The 19,156-nt window shown below is 38.4% G+C and overlaps 1 protein-coding gene across 6 annotated transcripts in view; it reads left to right on the top strand.

The window, feature by feature from the left end:
• Positions 1-19,156, top strand: part of CPEB4 (cytoplasmic polyadenylation element binding protein 4) — a 61,415-nt gene that overhangs the window by 29,064 nt on the left and 13,195 nt on the right. For 3 of the 6 annotated variants that reach the window (XM_048861208.2, XM_048861206.2, XM_048861209.2), the window contains exons 3-4: positions 14,441-14,464; positions 16,729-16,902. In XM_048861208.2, coding sequence (XP_048717165.1) covers positions 14,441-14,464; positions 16,729-16,902 — 198 coding nt within the window. Of the gene's footprint in view, positions 1-11,683; positions 12,018-14,440; positions 14,465-16,728; positions 16,903-19,156 lie in introns of those variants that run through there. The other 3 variants (XM_048861207.2, XM_048861210.2, XM_075131328.1) reach the window with 2 other exon arrangements.

The raw sequence follows: 19,156 nt of genomic DNA, 5'->3' as shown, positions 1-19,156 counted from the left end.
AGTTTAGCAAGATAAGTTACAGATTAGAATAATCCCTTGGAAAAAAGTATTCCACCAAGAGGACCTGTAGTGTGCAAAGTCCTACTTACTCCTTCCCTTTGGCCATAAAGTCCATCAGTTTCATATAGCACCACTTTTCCTATCTGACTGTAGATTGGAGTGGGCAAACTACAGCCCGTGGGCCACAGCCGGCCCGCCAGCCGATTTAATCCAGCCCTCAAGCTCCCACTGGGGAGCAGGGTCTGGGGCTTGCCCTGCTCCAGCCAGGGAGCAGGGTCGAGGGCTGCTCTGCGCACTCTGGTTCCTGGAAGCAGCGGCATGTCCCCCTTCCGGCTCCTACATTTAGGGGCAGCCAGGGGGCTCTGCCTTGTCTGCTGGGAACTGCGGCCAATGGGAGCTGCAGGGGCGGCACCTGCAGACGGGGCAGTGCGCAGAGCTGCCTGGCCATGCCAGAGCCGGAGGTGGGACATGCCGTTGCTTCTGGGAACTGCTTGAGGTAAGCGCCGCTTGGAGCCTGCACCCCAATGTCTCCTGTGCCTCAACCCCTTGCCCCAGCCCTGAGCCCCCTCCTGCCTTCTGAACCCCTCAGTCCTTGCCCTGAGCACCCTTCTGGACCCCAAACCCCTCATCCCCAGCCTCACCCCAAACCCACACCCCCTGCCAAAGCCCTCAACCCCCACCCCAGCCCAGAGCCCCCTCCTGCACCCTGAACTCCTCTTTTCTGGCCCTACCCCAGAGCCCTCACCCCCTCCTGAACCCCAACCCCAATTTTGTGAGCATTCATGGCCTACCATACAATTTCAATACCCAGATGTGGCCCTCGGGCCAAAAAGTTTGCCCACCCCTGCTGTAGCTCATATTCTCAATTATGAAACCATTTTTAAATACGTGCATATATCTGTTCTAAAAAGTGTGATAATCTTTTTCTCCTGTCCCCCCGTGTCATAAACCGAATCCCTTGAATCTCTGTATTTTAAAAAAAAGTGGATATAGCAATAACACTTCACCTTCACATCATCTAACCCATTCAAATCCGAGATTTTGTAGGATTCCGTCAATATATGTGAATTGATTTTTATCACTTGGAACCACCAAGGAAGTGTAAAGATAAGATCTACTTGAAATTATGTTCCCTGTCAGTCAATTGAAATAACTGGTATAATGTTACAAATTGTGAAACGATAGTGGTATATTTCGGATAACGTGATATATATTATATGTTTAGGATGTATAGCAGGTTTAAAACTGGAGATGAAACTTCAGAAGAGTACTGAAGTGCACACCTCAGTTTTGACACCAGAGGACAGTGTAAACTGCATTATAGCCTAGTCCCATAGTAGTGAATGTGACCACGATTTGGCTCATAATCTCTGGTAGTTCTGTGGTGGCTGCAGTGCATGCAGATCATCTTCTGCGGGTTCAGTCCATAAAATCACATTTTAATATTAAGAAGCGGGATACCATAATGCTAGTAATGTGGTGGTGTGGAGGATAGGGGGGCATAAATGGTAGATTCATTTCTATAAATGGCGAAGACATTCATTCCTCTCTGCTCAGATCCCGATGATATACTGAAATATAACATTACAAAATCTGCTCGGTATTGAGAAACTTTGAGTAGGCAGATTAAAGTCCTAACAAATGAGAGCCACTTATTTCTACTTCAGTTTTCCAGAGCATTCCCAATTAATGTTAAATATATTAAACTATAAGGTTTTCCCCCAAAATTTATGCCCAAAGATCTTCATTAGAACATATTATTAAAATGCCATTGTTCTGGTCTGTGCCAAACAAACAGTAAGGATCTCTTCCCCTACTCCACAGAGCCAATCTAATTCAGACAAACAATTCAGCATATACTGGTAGAAAACAATGTAAGACAGTGCTGATATCTTCAGAAGGATCAACCTTCACAGGCTTTGTGGAAGAAGTTTATTTTCAGCAGGGATTTGGAAAACAGAGGTTGCTTAATGTTGAATTATAAAATAGACTATAGTGTGATAACTTTTTAAATTTAAAATCATCCAAATAAGGCCCTCGCCCTAGTACTATAAAAATACCAGAAACTTTATTACAATATGATCTTGTCTGCTTAACACATTGGTTTATAATACCTGTGCAAGTTTGATCTCCAGCTTGCTTGCCCCAAGAAAGATCCAAAAAGGGATCTGATTAAAGCTTGTGGCACAGTCTTTCTTACGTTTGGCGGTACTCAGAATCTCATGCTCATTTATTCCATTCAAACCACCAACATATGATCTGGCATTTCCTCTTCAATGTATAGGGGGAGGGATAGCTCAGTAGTTTGAGCTTTGGCCTGCTAAACCCAGGGTTGTGAGTTCAATCCTTGAGGGGGCCATTTAGAGATATGGGGCAAAAATTGGGGATTGACCCTGTTTTGAGCAGGGGGTTGGACTAGATGACCTCCTGAGGTCCCTTCCAACCCAGATATTCTATGATATACGAATGGGTAGTAAAAACAACGAGGTGTCCTTGTGGCACCTTAGAGACAAACAAATTTATTTGGGCATAAGCTTTCGTGGGATATAACCCACTTCATCAGAAGCATGGAGTGGAAAATACAGTAAACAGGTATAAATATACAGCACATGAAAAGAGGGGAGTTGCCTTACTAAGTGGGGAGTCAGTGCTAACGAGGCCAATTCAGTTAGGGTGGATGTAGCCCATTCCCAACAGTTGAGAAGTGCAAGAGACAGTCCATGTGTTACTGTGTAGACTCATCTAATTAGTTGCATTCAATTTACCATAGGAAAAATATCCAGAAGTATCTTAATCCCAAGACCTACTCAGTCAGGGTGTTGCCTGTCTCCACAGTGATTATAGTATTGTATTGTGCTCTTCCGTAATAAAAGAAAAGAGAAATATTTCAAAACACATTTTTTTCTCATAGGATTCTGCAGGATCAACAGCAGTGTATATCTGAAGGCACTCTGCTGTTTATTCTGGAGCCAAACAAGCCCTACTTTTGTATTTATGGTACCTTTTGGAGTTGCATATAGTGCTTCGTATTATCTGAGTTTCCTGTAGGTATACATGGGTTTTCTTGTATTCTTAGAATTTGATGCCAATATTTATTTTACAGAATAATATGCACATCTTTCTCCAATGTCATAAGTTTGAAGACTTGTATGAGAAATCCATGTCATGTAAAGTCTCCTACATGTTCCCTTTCAGTACGTCACGTGCCTGGAATCACTATTCAAACTAAGTCCTCCAGCCTTCTAATTTAAGAATCTAGGAATGCATGAAAATGACATTTTCATTTTGCCTTATGACAATTTGAGCTTTTCTGGCCTAAATCGGATTAAACATTTCATCTAAATAAGCATTCTGTTGTAATGCCCATTTTATCATATAGGTGCACAAATTTATGTGAAAGTGCAACTTTCATGACAATTCCAGTTTGAGCATGCCTATGTATGTACACACATGGATATCTGACCTGGAATATGAATGGCTGCTTCAAATATCCAGAATAACTTCAAATATAGTTATAATGGAATATACAAATACTCAGAATAACTTCATTGGTCACACCGCATGGTCCTGTCATTACAAAAATGAATCAATATTTTATAAACGTGGCATGTCAAGAAGTACATTAATACTAGGCTGGCCACAGTATTTTGCAGCTTGCTTTTAGTCTTGAGCTGAGGTGGGCTGGTGTAGCAGCATACCTGTTTCAATGGGTGTGTTTTTGCTTGCATAAGCAGAATCCCCTTCTCTAACCATTTCAGAAAGATTGGAGTCATTATCCCAATCTTCTTCCTCAGAAGTCCTGGTAGTAAACTTAGCTCAAGTTAAAATACTTAAAGTTGCAACATTAATATTTTTAAATAAGTACAATCTTATCTGACTCATGCTTGCTGTTTCCCATGCCAGCTTTAAGGGAGTCTTCAGGGCCACCTGTTAACATAAAATATATTGTTTTCAGTGATGCTGCAGTACATAGAATATGCAGTTAGAGAGCGAAAACAAAGATTCATAGATCAGGATGTATTAATCACATCTTATGGCATTAAAAAGCTATTTTCTGTACAGATTGCAAAATATCACTGAGAGGGATACATACATGCCTTTCACACCAACTTCTGTGTTAATTATTCATTTTTGATTGTGTAATTAAAAGGGATCTTCTGGTTTTAAGCTGTATGTGGTTGTCTCTGTTTTAAAAAGCAAGTGTATACAGACCAAGACAGAAACTTTCAGCTGACATACACAGTGCTGTATAAAAGAGAAGTGGTTGCCTTTTATTTGAGTAGTTTGAATGTAGATACTGTGAATTAAATAATTCTCTAATCAGTGGAAATCTTACTTCCACTGACTAGTACTTTATTTCACAAGTTGCCCCTTGACTTCTTTGGGACTCCTCATGGTATAAGGTACTATTTAACATGAGTAGGAATATCACAATCTAGCTTTTTAAAGACAATAGAGAACTACTCCTGGAGTAAGATGCTATGCAACATGAATGAGTGGTAGAATCTGGCTTAGATTGTAATCTTAGTACTTTCTCAGAAAACAACAGATAAGTTAAATAGAAATAAGAGTCTAGTTATTTTAGAACACTTCAACTTTTCTGGGTAATCAGTCAGGGCCCAAGTCCAACAGCAAGAAGATCCTTTTTCAAATGGAAAGAAAACTGTCCAGCCAATGCAGTGAATCTTCATATTTTGAAGAAGAAAAAATACTATTCAGAGAAGTAACTGTGAAAGCTAGTTGAAATAAATGTACAATATATTTTTTCTAGAGGCAGCCTTCGTATCCCTTGCTTTGACGCTCAGTTCTAAAGCTTGTTCACATCTCTAATATTTTTTAAATGACTGCTGATTTCGGGGTGGGTCCTTGTTCTCTTTGAGTGATCTTCTGTCCCCAGGCTTTCACCTGGAAGTGGTGCAACCTGATATGTCTTGTATAATAAAGGACAGATTCAAACACTTCAGTGTAGCATCAAGTTCTTATTTGTCGAGAAATCAGTAGCAAAATATCACTGCATTAGAGAGAACTTGCAAACCATGTGTCGTTTGGGCAGCCCAGCTTGATCACTCTTAAATATTGAATTTTAGGGCTTGCACTAACAGTATAGTACTAAACATTCAGTTTAGTATAGTGCTCGGTATAGTATAGTACTAAGCATGTGTAGGTTGACTGTGAAATGCAAACTTTCCAGCTCCTGAGATTTCAGCAGTGGTTCTAGGTAGTATAGGAAGGTAATAAGCAGGTTTTTTGGGTGCTTGTTTTTGGGGTCATGTGGCAAGGAAGTGGTGGTACTTTTCCATACTCTTACCTACAAATAAACTCCCATGTTAGTTGCCAAAATTAGTTACCACTCATTGTAGATTGTACAGACATTCAAATTATGTGTGCTCTCTGAGCTCCACTGGAGTCTTTGAGCTTTGCTCCTCCTTGGTGGGGCTTCAGAGGAGAGAATGATTAAAGTATTGGAAATATGCCTTGTAGTGATAGACTTAAGGAGCTCAGCCTGTTTAGCTGGACAAAAAGAGAGTTAAGGGATAATCTGATCAGTTCATAAATACCTACTTGGGGAAAATATTTGATTGTGGTGTTCAATCTAATAGACAAAGCTATAGCAAGATCCAGAGTCTGGAAGTTGAAGACAGACCAATTCAGACTGGAAATAGGGCATATATCTATAACAATGAGGGTAATTTAACCACTGGAAGAATTTACCAAGGCTTGTGGTGGATTCTCTATCACCAACATTTTAAAATCAAGACTGGATGTTTGTGTAAAAGATATACTCTAGTTCAAACAGAAATTTATTTTGGGGCAGTTCTATGGTTTGTGTCAAGCAGGAGGTCAGACTAGATCAGTGGTTTCTGCAGGCCATAGAATTTTTGAATATGCCCGTGGATTCTGCTATAGGTTCCTTGGACTAGGCTCTTTGATTTAAGGAGAAGGAGTGGTGGTCTATCCCAGATGTTACCCACTGGTGCACCAAAATAACATGTCACTCAGTAAACTCCAGATCTGTGATCCTCTCTCTCCTTTCTTACGTGAGGAATAAAACTATTAACAATGTTGACACTTAACTCAGATGTCCAGTGATAGTAATTTAATTCTTTAGTTGGATGGGGCAGTTCACACTTCTCTGAGCTGTTGCTCCAGGCTCCTTGTAGATTGACACAGGCAAACTGTATCTGATTATCTAAAAACTATAAACAGAGAACTTCTTCATAATAACAGCTAAGAGACTCTCATTTTTTTTAAAATAAAAACTAAGATTCATGAGAACAAGGCTTCAGAGAGGTGCTTCTACGCCGATACCGTCTGTTTCTGAACCCTGGTTATTTAGTCTTTGCATGATGCACTTCATATCTGTGTCCTTTGTTTTAATTATATATTTGCTCATTATAAAAATAAATCATGGGGGCACCATTTGCAAAATCCTTACATTTTGGTGGATTGATTTAAATGTTGATTGATTTAAATCACTAGTCAGGAAGACTAGATTTAATTATGGATTTCTACATAAAAGGGCATTGTTGGTTTGTTATAACCTTAATACATATTCTTCACAACTCAGAGATAGATGTAGGTTTCATTTTTAGAAGATATGCACTATACATTTTTAAAGTGGATTTATTTTGAAAAGTTTTCAGATTAGTTTTATAGCTATGTCAGAAAATGAATGATTGGTTATTTCATTTACCAAAGATAATTGAAGCAGATAGTTCACCTCCCAATGACTTCATAAATATCTCCAATTCAACAGGTTAATTATTAGTATTTGGAGGATTTCCTTGCCATGCTGTATTAGGAGGAGAACATCACCAGACAGACATTTAAATTGTTTTATTTAACTAAAACAACAACATTATGTATTCTGGATTTTTTTTCTTCAACAGCAAACGTATAATATTTTAACAAAACAAGCATATGAATTTTCCAATGTAAACATTCAAGTATTTTAAAATCAGGTTTGTTTTTGTTAAAATTGTTTTTAACTAAAATAGTTAAATGAAATATTTTTAAAAAAAGATCTCAAACATTAAATTGACTGTGACTTAAAATGTTGGCTTCTGTAGCTAACTTGGTCGTCTTCACCTTCATTTTCCTGTTTGTTCATAATCTGGAAAAGAAAAACAAGCTTTTCTGCTTTTTCAGGTCCCAAATGATTTCTCAATTTGGAATAAATTAGTCCAAAGGAAGAATATATTCTTTCTACACTGGCAGAAGAAGCTACTGCTGTTAAAAGTGAGATTATCACTTCAACAGTCTCTGAATCCAAGTGCTTGAGTGACTTCCACCAGTTCACTGGTGTGACTCTTTAAAACATCATCATCAAATATATATTTCTTGAATGGCTCACCCTTAGCTCTGAAGTTTATTATAGCTGGCATTATGAAGGGATGATTGCTGGATGTCCATGTCATAGCCAACTCCTCTTCTTCAGCAGTTAAGGTTTGACCCTGGTACCAAGTTATTGCGAATATTTGCAAGAAAGTGAGCTGGAGATAGTGCTTGTCCCATTTGTTTTTTTTAATGCTTGTAATTTAACTCTGTCATTGCATATTTCTCTTTTTGAGATCTTACCCACTTCCTTCCAAATTCCAACAGCATCAGCAATAAAACAGCTATTTCCCTGCATTTTGTTCAAGGCTACAGAAATAGGCTTCAGGGTACTCCGCATGTGTTCGACATTTCTCTTAAGCCCAGTGGTGAGAACTTTGGCTGTGACAAGTGCCATCTATTTTTTTCATAATTTTGTTCGCAGACTGTCATCAGATTAGGCCAATTCTTGATATAGTGCTCAAAACAGTCTGCTACTGAGTTCCATCGCATGTCTTCTGGGAGAGTTAGCTTGGTTCCTCACACTTTTTTCAGAGCAGCTGCTGCAAAATGGTGGTTACAGAAGTATTTTGCAATTTCAACAACATTAGCCTTTATTTCTGGAACACTGAAGTATGTGGCTACGTGGTGCATCAAATGAGCCCTGCAACCATATGGGCTTGGGACTCTCTTCTAAATAATTTCTACTTATCTTGGATACATTTGCAGCATTGTCTATGACCAAGCTGCATACTAGACATTTTGAATTTTTGTTTGTTATAGCTTTTATTGCTACTTCTTGTAAGTATTCTGCTGTGTGTGCATTTCCTGATGTATCAATTGTTTCTGTAAGGAAGACATTCCCTTTTGTCACCACACAAGCACATACAACAGGATCATTGCTCCCACCCATCAAGACTCAGGTTAATAATTTTACCCTTTAGACCTTTTGCACACTGCTCAGTTTCTCTTTCATACACTGTATCCAGCAATTTGCCTGCGACATCTGCTCTGTTGGGTGAACTGTATCCTGGTCTTAATGACTGAACCATGTTAATGAAGTGTGGGTTCTCAGTCATATGGAAAGGAGTTTGTTGCATAAACAAATTGGGCAACTTTTTCATCAATTAACTTTTTTTTTTTTTGTAATCTGCTGGTTCTTATCACAAACTTGATCACCACCTATGGTGGTTTCTGGATGATGGAGATTTTTTTTCTTTTTGCTACAGGTGATAAATATACTGTGACTATGTGACCAACATGATGTGACTGAAACACTGTCATTGGCAGATAACTCTGAAACTATAGAAAATGATGGTGATCTTGAAGGTAGATAGTCTTCAGACTCCTGTATGTTGAGGATGGATTCTCCTAAATGAAAATAAGTCAATGCCATTATTTAATTATTATTACCGTACTGCTCATTTAGTATTACTCATTACATTGACACTCAGTACTACTTTAAAGGTGAAATTGTAAAAGGAAGATCTGCCTATTTCAGCTATTTATTTTTTATCACAACTGCATCTAAAATTATAGTACCATAGAGTAACAACTATATTTTTTGCTCAAACATGAGAATTCAAGAATAGTTCAGAAGGAAGACAGGCAGTCCTTAAGAAAGACGTATGAAATAAAAAGGTTTACCAACCTGAAAATCCTGCATGTTCAGACATGTTCCTTTCATCATCTTCAACACAGCTTCCTCCTGAGAGGGAACACTTTTCATGATGTTTCATTCGGGCCTTGCATTTCTTTGTTGCACTGTTCGCATTTTGCATGCATGCCTGTCTTACCCACAGGTAGAAGAACTTTATTAGAATATTCTCAAACTGGTGGTCTCTTACGGCCTGCTGCCATTATAGGTTTTCCCTTCTAGTGAGAGAATGGTATGGTAGATCTCAAATCAATGAAGACTACGTTCAGAAAGACCTCAAGACTTCTGGAATATGCTGCTCAAACAGTTTCCCTTTTGTTGTTTCTACTGCCTGTTCCTCTCTTCTCATATTTATCTCCAGACTACTTCTTGTCCAGATCTATTTCGCCCCCAATAATCTTCTATTCCTTGAACTTTATGAAACTTTGAACTTTTAGAGAGAAGTAATGGATTGACTTTGTGTACACAAATTTGCAGAGGGACAATAGGGTTGAGGTCTGTTATTTCTCACCTCTATATATTTATTTATTTTAAAACATTTTTGCTGTTAACAAGCATGTTATCTCTGGAGACACAAATCCACAGTTTGAGAACTGCAAAACTAAGCATCTCTGATGGTATCTTCTAGACGGAGCACTGAGTCCAGTTGGGTAGATAGAAAGCTTAACCTAAATAATCTATACAGAAGCCCCTGGAACCCCATAAAATTGGGTTCCTAATTCATGAACTATTAGAACTCATTTACAAAACTTTTCTTAAACATTACATGAATATATTGTTTCATACTGTAGAATAGGAATTTGTAATCCCTCTTCCATGATGAGAGATCTTTGAGCTATAATGTAGCTTAATTAAAACTATTTTTAGATTTTTTTTCTTCAAAAAGCATTTTATCAAAACAATCTGATTTAAATTTAAAAAAATCAGATTTTTTAAAAATCATTGATTTTTAATCACTCTGCCTTTTGGGAGTTACTGTTTTCTGTAACTATCCCTGTTTCCTCTGCATCCGCAGGTTCAGATTTGGCTCAAGGCTTCTCCAAAATTCAGGGCTATTAAGGCCAGAATAAAGTGTCAGACCAATCTCTAATACAGGCTGAGAGTGAATACCAACCCCTCCCCTAGTAATATACACTTATGACCTTTTATTTTTCTTAGTAATAGAAATGATTCTTGTTAAACAGGTGCTGTTGGGTCACATTTGCCACTGTAGTCAGGTTGTGTAAAAACTTGATTATAAATCTAAGTTCAATGGGAACGTTTATCCTTTTTATTTTTAAAATAAACATTTCTTTGCAGCCGCAGCATTATCCTAGTGCGTGAAGACTTCAAATTAACTGAAACTTACTAATGAAGCTGGTTTATTTCAGTGTCAGAACTGAAAAATAAAAAAAAAAAAGCGTATTATGGACCAGTAGAAAGTAGCAAGTGCCTTATGTTGGTTGGTGTGCTAGGCAAAGAATAGAATTGCTATCTTAAGACGCTTCCGTACTGAAGGCATACGTAGGTACAGTAATCTACAAGATAGAAAAGTGTCATTTAGGTCTTGGCTACAATAAAAGGTGGTCTTTTTTTTGACATGCCAGCTGACATTTATTAAAATCCTGATGTAGACAAGGCAGTTTTGATTTTTTTTTTTTTTTTAAATGTGTGTTGGTCAATGTAAACCTTAGGCTGCTCCCTCCGGGTTTATTTTGACCAGCTAACTTATAGTTGCCCTGTCTACATTAGGATTTTAATTAGAGTTAAAGGACGTGTATAAAAATGTTGTTTTCCTAGTGTAGATGTAGTGTTAGGCAGACAGGGTGGTGTGTGATCAGTGAGGTTGGCGTGCTAAATGGAGCTTGTGTGTCAGTCCAGCTCCCATCTTTGTGCTATCTTACATGTTGCCTCTTTTGCATGGAACAGCCTCCTAATGCTAGGCTGCCAGCCCCCTCATTCAGCCCACACATAAAAACCACATTATTAGTGCCCCAGTCCTGCAAGTTGTTCCATATGAGTGGATATCTGTGAGGAGCCCCACAAAAATTGAGGGGCTCTGCATGGGCCCAGGGCTTCTCCCGCACAGTGTTTGTTGCAGGTTTTGGATTTAAGGAACTGTAAATCTGAGGTGACCCTTTTATCTAGATTCTTCAGTGTATCTTCTCCTTTAGGTCTGTCTTCTAGATTGTGAGCTCTCTGAGGCAAGGACTATCTGTGTGCCTTATACAGGGCTGAGCACATTAATGTAATACTACATATTCCTCTTTTTGGTTCAAAAAGAAGATGGAAGAAGCTTGACATATGTTAATTGGCAGACTATACTAGCCATGACAGCTGGCATGGAGATACCAGTAGACAAGAAGAACCATTGAAAGTCTCACCTGGTCTTGAGGGAGTGGAGGTGGGAGATGTATGAGGAGGCAAGGATCTAAATGGACTCATTGAGGAGTGCCTTGAAGATGAGGAAGTGCAAAAATCATACTGTACTCAAATTGAAAGGAGGTGTGTAGGGAACATTGAGGGGGCAGAAGAACGGAAATTTAGACTAAGTTGCTCACCCCTTACTTTCTTGGGAAATTTTTTCCTAGGCTAATATTAACAGTAAAAATATTATATTAACTAGATCAGTAGACCCCAAACTGTAGTACGTGCTCCCCTAGCGGGGAGAGGAGGAACATTCCTGGGGCAGGGCGTGGAGGAACATTCTGGGGGGGGGGTGCGGCGAGGCCCCAGGCCAGCCCCCACATGGGGCGGGGAGGGACTCTGCTCCCGGCCGTGGCCCCAGCCTGCCTGCAGCTCCCAGCCCCACTCCCACTCCCAGCTCCGCCCCCAGCAGAGGCCCTATCTCATGGTCCCAGGAGGGAGTACCACCCAGCTCTGCTCCTTTTCCAGTCTAGGCCCCATCTCGCGGTCCCAGCCGCAGCCCTGGCTCTGCTCCAGGCCTGGACTAGCCCCCACTGGGGACAGGGAAGGGAACACCACCCAGCTCCACTCCAGCCCCAGCCGAGGCCCCATCTCGCAGTCCCGGCCGTGGCCCGGGTGAGGCAGACAGATTACATTACAGGTAACGGTGACATAAAACGTTTGGGGACCACCGGTCTAAGTGATACAGATGTTATGGCCCTCTTATTCAAAGCAGTGGGTGACCTTACCTGCAATATAACAGTACATTGCAATTTTCTGGCAAAATGAAGTGAGTTAAGGAAGTTTCAGCCTTCACTCAATTTTCTTGGGTATGAGCCAAGCCCTTGATGTTTTAACTTAAATTTTAGAGGAATTCAAGAAAAACTAGGGTAATCAGTGAAGAGGAAGCCGTACAAAAAAGTAACACTGAAGTGGTCTTACTTTTTAGTGCTAACTATAGACAGATCTCCTTTTATCCAAGAACGAGGAGACAGACTTTGCACCACTGGTAACTGTTTCCTTACACAGTTTATTTGAGCAGAATCTTAGCTAGTACAGTTGCAAAGCACAGATTTCTCTAAAGCAAATAATGAAAGTCATCTACCAAATAAGGCTTTAGTAAGTTTTAGTCAGGCATTTCTGCAGCCTCCCCAAAATGCAGCGCTTCCCCCAAATATCCCAAAAAGTGCACAAAATACTGGGCTCCTAAATACAGTGGATTAGATTAAATAAATGTGGAAAACTACAAAGGAAAACTGCCATACTTTTAATTAAAAAAACCCCAAACCCCAAAAAACAGAATCCAAGCATAATGCTGAGTGATTTTGAATGGATCTTGTATTTCCTTTTTTATTTTTTTTGGAGTGGGAGTCTTGCTGCCTGAGAAATACTGTTCGTTCTCAAAATCTGGTGGCAAAACAGCAAGGAGTCTGCTGATTTACATCTCTGTGTCACATAGGCCGTTCTCAGGAATTACAGCTATGTTGAATAGCTAGTTTTCAGGAGTCAGTGCACCAGATACGTGAGTTTGTGTATGTTTTGGTTTTGTTAACAATTTACAGATGACAGGATTTTATGATTTTATAGACAGGGCACACTTTGAAACCACTTTAGGTTCTTAAATGCACAAAAGCTTCTCAGCTCTCTGTCCAGCATGCAAAGCAACTGGCAAGGTCATTGCATGGAAAAAAGCTTATCATAGCTTTTCACTCATTTGGGAACTGTAAAAACACCTTAGATTTCTTATTTAAAAAAAAGCAGTATCAGTTACTATACGGAAATTATACTTGTAAAGACCCCAAAATGTAAGCTATTATTTATAGCAGGAAATGTATGTGCCAAGCACTTGTGGCTATATTCTCAACTGAGGACCAATGCTTAGCAATACATTCTCATTGGGATTGTGTGTTGAATGTCCCCATCAGAAAAGGATCAGTTAAGTAAATATAAAATAAACACCTAAGTAAACTAGATCGATATGCTTTCTTGCACGTGGGTTAAATACCCATGATTTGTAGTGGGTTTAAAACATTTAGATGCTGTAGCTACTGGTGGGTCTGCAAGATGAATTCTGAATGAGGAAAGAAAATAAAACTGGTAATATATTCAGAATGTTTTATAGTACTCTCCAGGAAATTCAGATTTTGGAACAGAGTTGTTTTCCTGTCTGTTACGGATTTGGACTGCATTATTATTTTTAAGTGTAATTGTGAGTGGGGAATGAGTTATTGGGTATGTTCTAATAGATGTAGAGATCATCTTAATTATTTTGGCAGTCGAATGTTCTCCACTTTCATCCCAAAAAGGTGCACACAAAAAGAGGAGGGAGCACCGTAGTTGTAGCTACCATGTATATACATCAGTTTTAATAAGGGAGTGCATAAGGTTCTTGAACTGTGGTCCGTAGATCTCTGGAGGTGTGCACAGGGCAGTGGCCTACAAAGCTGTTACGCTTCACCACTGTGACTGTCTGTCGGTCTTGCAGCAGTAAAGCTTCCTGTTTAGTTGTAAGTTAATCAAGAACTCTCCTAGAGTTTGTGCTGGCTTTTTGGCAACCTTAATTTAAAAAAATTCAGGCACCTTTTTGTATCCTGTATGTCTTGATCAAGAGTTTCCCTGTAAATTTAACACAATCAAATTTAGGAGGCACTAAAATTGGAGGGGTAGGGAACACACAGAATGGCAGAATCAGTGTCAAGTAACTTTAGTGCCTAGTACAATGAGGGTGATCCATTACTAATAGTCATATATCCAGGGAGAGCAGTAAAGAGCACACATCACTAAATAAGGTTGTAACCCAATGTAAAAGAATTGTATTAAAAAGCGAGTCTCTTTACTATGCTTATCTCCTTTGCAGATGTAATGTTAATTTGTGTAACCAAACAACAGAGTGGTGCAGGGAAGTTGTGGGATTGGGCGGGGGCCGGGTTGTGTCTGGAGATAATCTTGTGGACACCATTTTAAGTGGTCTGCAGTATGAAAAGGCTTGAGAACCACTGAGCTAGTATAAAGGAGATGAAGCTAGATCTTTTGGTCCTTATAACAATGTTTGAAAGGCTGTTTTCTTTCTCATTTAACATGCAGCAAGGACATATGGGAGAAGGCGAGGTAACAATATTCCTCTTTAATTTTCTAATGTTGACAATGTCTCATGGCATACATAGCACTACGCTGTTATTAGAAAGCAACCTAAAAAGATAAGATTTGAAACCATCAGTTTAACCCAAGCTTGCTTAGTTTATCTGCATGCTGTGGTAAACATTTTAACTGAATGAAATATCTCCCCAGAATAGTACTACTTAGGTTGAGATTAGCATGATCCTATAGCTAAGTGTCATCTATGTGAATTACTCCTTGGGAGAGCTAAAATGTTGTTTTCCTCCTGTGTTTATGAATGACAACTCTGTAGAAGTGATTCATACTATTACTTGTATTTGAGTGCTGACAGTTGTGTTGGGCCCTGAATATGGGCCATGTCCCATTGGGTTTATAGTTGAAGGACCCGATTCTGTAAACATGCATACTGAGTAAGTTTATGCATATTGGTGTGCGGTTGTGTTCATCGTGACTACCTAGATATTCAAAGTTACTCACATGCAAAATTGTCTACAGGATTTGGGTCTTAATAGACAAGACAAATGAAAATGGATAATGCACTAAATAAGGAAAAAACCACTGTAAAGCCTTGAAAGCTATAATGGTAGAAACTTAATCATAAAAGTGGGTGTGATTCAGTTTTCAAAGGGTTCCTTGAGTAAAAGACATTTAAAAAACAGATTGTTGAATACTGAAACTAAGACTTTGTCAGTATTGAGTTCTTTAATTTTCTGAATGTAGATTAAGAAAGAAAATTGAAGTGTGATCTCTATTAGACTTTGACTTTGCATAGAAAATGTCCACTTTTCAGAGGTGGTCAAATTTGCAGTCTCTAATAATTTGATTTACTTTAAAATCAGGTTAATGTATGTAACCTACTGGACATTCCAAATGTCAGGATAACAAAAGAAGATAAATTAATCCCACTGATAACCATTTTTATAGATTGTATTGAATCCTGAAATATCATCCCCATATAAAGAAAAGGAATACTTGTGGCACCTTAGAGACTAACCAATTTATTTGAGCATAAGTTTTCGTGAGCTACAGCTCACTTCATCGACTGTAGCTCACAAAAGCTTATGCTCAAATAAATTGGTTAGTCTCTAAGGTGCCACAAGTACTCCTTTTCTTTTTGCGAATACAGACTAACACGGCTGCTACTCTGAAACCCATCCCCATATAGCAAACTGTAGGCAAATGAAAAATTATTCTAGAAGCCTTAACAGACCTCACATATATTTGCTTGTTTTTCCAATGTGTGTTCGTAGAGGACTGGCCAACATATGTTGTGACTCTAGTTATTGTATGTTGTAATAAGGAGTAATATCATTGCAGGGATCAGTTTGTGTGCGTTCATATGTATTGTGTTATACAACTGCATTTGTAAGTCAAAGATCTTTACTAAAGGAATATGCCCAAAAAGTGTTACAGCAAAAGGACATGTGACTGTCTCAATAGAGGAAGAATGCTTGCAACATGTTAGAAAACGAGTTAAGGAACGAATCTTCTTTTACAATATCTCAGTAAAGTTGATCTGCTCCAAGAATGACATGTTACTTAAATGAGTCTTCAGTCGTCATTCATAGGAAATTGCAGTGGGTCTTACTGCTTTGATAAGTGTTCTTGTTATCTACAAGTGTATAGTTTGTGATTTAAATATTTTGATATCAAGTGACCTAAAAGGTTAATGTAGTTAGCTGGTGTGGGAATCTTTTTTTCATCTGTACTGTGAAATTACCGTGTGCATATAAGAAGTTATTTGAGAAATGGTATGCGTCTTAGATTTTTAGTTATGTGTATACAATCAGGATAGTCCCTACAAAGTAGTTATTATGGTTATATAATGTTTCTTTCTGTGGCAAGTCTTTTAAAAATATGACATATATAAAAAACAGGCAGCAGAATTAGGCAATAGCAATTGCAAAACTTCTCAAAAATGAGCTAAAATGAGTTCTGTCTATGAAAAGATTGTGGATGTTCAGGTCCTTTTTAAATGCTGTTTGTTTTGTTACAAATTTTCTATAATAAAAGATACTGCCTCTTTCTGTAGCTGTGTAATTAACAAGGTGTTTGGATTGTTGTAGAACTAGAAATGGTAAGGTTAAATGAGATAAGCAGGATATCAATATGATCATATTTAGTCTTCCCATTACTTGTTAAAAGGGGAAGAGTACAAGAAGCCGTACTGCTAATATAGAACATTTCTTTAATAATATTTAAATAGTATGTTCTTTGTCCTATTAGTATGGGGTTTTTCCCTTTTTTCCCCCTAGGTCAGTCTTCACTGTTTCCAATGGAAGACGGGTTCTTGGATGATGGACGTGGGGATCAGACTCTTCATAGTGGCTTAGGATCACCACACTGCTTCTCTCACCAAAATGGAGAAAGAGTGGAACGGTATTCCCGCAAGGTGTTCGTAGGTGGACTGCCACCGGATATTGATGAAGGTATTTTCAGAAACAAGCTCAGTCAGAACAACCCATGTTGATTTGATGATAAACTGTAGAGTGGACCCTGTTGTTAACAAGCTAAAGAATGATTATAATAGGAGTGTTTGTTTTTTTTTACAAATTGTTGGCCAGATCCTAAGCGGCACTGAACACCTGCTGTTCCCATTAGCCCTGTCTCTACAACTGCTTTGTTACTGAAAGATAAAAATATGAGCTCTTTAACAAGGAATAGTACTTTTGTTATGAATTTGAGAATGAAGGCTTAATGTGCTGTAACATTTGTGTGATAAATCTGTTCTTTCTCCAGCTCCTCCTTTTAGTTGTATATAGTCCAGACCTAGACCATAAAAACGGGCAGATCTGTTTTAGGGAGCTGGCCGTGCTAAGACCTTCATGTTTATGAGATTATCATAGAAATGTTCTTTGGTCAGCAGCTGTAGTCTTGACAGATGGATGCAATGCCTCAAATGCTTAAGGATCTTTTATCTAATCTAGATCAAAATCTTTCAGCACTGACAAAATACAAAACTTGTGACAGAAATAAATTGGTTTCTATTAGGGCTGTAGATTAATCACAGTTAACTCACACGATTAACTCAAAATTAATCACGATTGAAAATTAATCACAATTAATCGCAGTTTTAATCGCACTGTTAAACAATATGAGAATACCAATTGAAATTTAATAAATGTTTTTTTACATTTTCAAATATATTGTTTTTAATTACAACACAGAATAAAAAGTAGTGCTAACTTTGTATTTTTTATTACAAATATTTGCACTTTAAAAAACAAAATACTATTTTTCAGTTCACCTCATACAAGTACTGTAGTGCAATCTCTTTACTGTGAAAGTGCAATTTACAAAAGTAGATTTTTTTGTTACATAATTTAACTCCAAAAACAAAACAAAACTATGTAAAACTTTAGATCTTATAAGTCCACTCAGTCCTACTTCTTGTTCAGCCAATCGTTAAGAAAACAAGTTTGTTTACATTTACAGGAGATAATAAGCAGGAGCTGCCTGCTTCTTATTTACAATGTCAAAAGAAAGTGAGAATAGGCGTTCGGCGCTTCTGTAGCCGGCATTGCAAGGTATTTAGGTGCCAGATATGCTAAACATTCGTATGCCCCTATAATGGTGGCTGAAGCATGAAGAAGACATGCTTCCATGTTGATGATGCTCGTTTAAATTTGTGACTGAACTCTTTGGGGGAGAATTGTATGTCTCCTCCTCTGTTTTACCCACATTCTGCCATACATTTCCTGTTATAACAGCCTCGGATGGTGACCCAGCACATGTTGTTCATTTTAAGAACACTTTCACTGCAGATCTGACAAAATGCAAAGAAGGTACCCAGGTGAGATTTCTAAAGCTAGCTACAGCACTTGAACCAAGGTTTAAGAATCTGAAGTGCCTTCCAAAATATGAGAGGGATGAGGTGTGGCGCTTGCTTTCAGAAATCTTAAGGAGCAGCATTCCGATGCGGAGACTACAGAACCTGAACCACCAAAAGAGAAAATCAACCTTCTGGTGGCATCTGACTCAGCTGACAAAAATAAACACGTCAGTCTGCACTGCTTTGAATAGTCGTTGAGCAGAACCCATCATCAGCATGAACTCATGTCCTCTGGAACGGTGATTGAAGCATGAAGGGACATAGGAATCTTTAGCACATCTGGCATGTAAATATTTTGCAACACTAGCTACAACAGTGCCATGTGAATGCCTTTTCTCACTTTCAGGTGACATAAACAAGAAGTGGGCAGCATTATCTCCTGCAAATGTAAACAAACTTGTTTTTTGTCTGAGCAATTGGCTGAACAAGTAGTTGGGACTGAATGGGCTTGAAGGCTCTAAAGTTTTACATTTTTTATTTTTGAATGCAACTATTTTTTGTACATAATTCTACATTGGTAAGTTCAGCTTTCATGATAGAGATTGCACCACAGTACTTGTATTAGGTGAATTGAGAAATACTGTTTCTTTTGTTTTTTACATTATATTTTTGATTAAAAAATTTGCAAAGTGAGCACTGTACACTTTGTATTCTGTGTTGTAATTGAAAGTAATATATTTGAAAATGTAGAAAACAACCAAAAATATTTAAATAAATGGTATTCTATTTAACAGCGCGATTAAACACGATTAATTTTTTTAATCACTTGACAGCCCTTGTTTCTGTCTTTCTTATTAGAAAGATGTTGACTCTTTCAATTAGGGGGCAAGATCAGTAGAACAAGTATGAAC

Source organism: Caretta caretta, chromosome 8 (genome assembly GCF_965140235.1).
Source record: "Caretta caretta isolate rCarCar2 chromosome 8, rCarCar1.hap1, whole genome shotgun sequence".
In the NCBI taxonomy this organism is placed as follows: domain Eukaryota; kingdom Metazoa; phylum Chordata; order Testudines; family Cheloniidae; genus Caretta; species Caretta caretta.
Note: the sequence above shows the minus strand (reverse complement) of the source record. Positions and strands in the feature narration are given on the sequence as shown.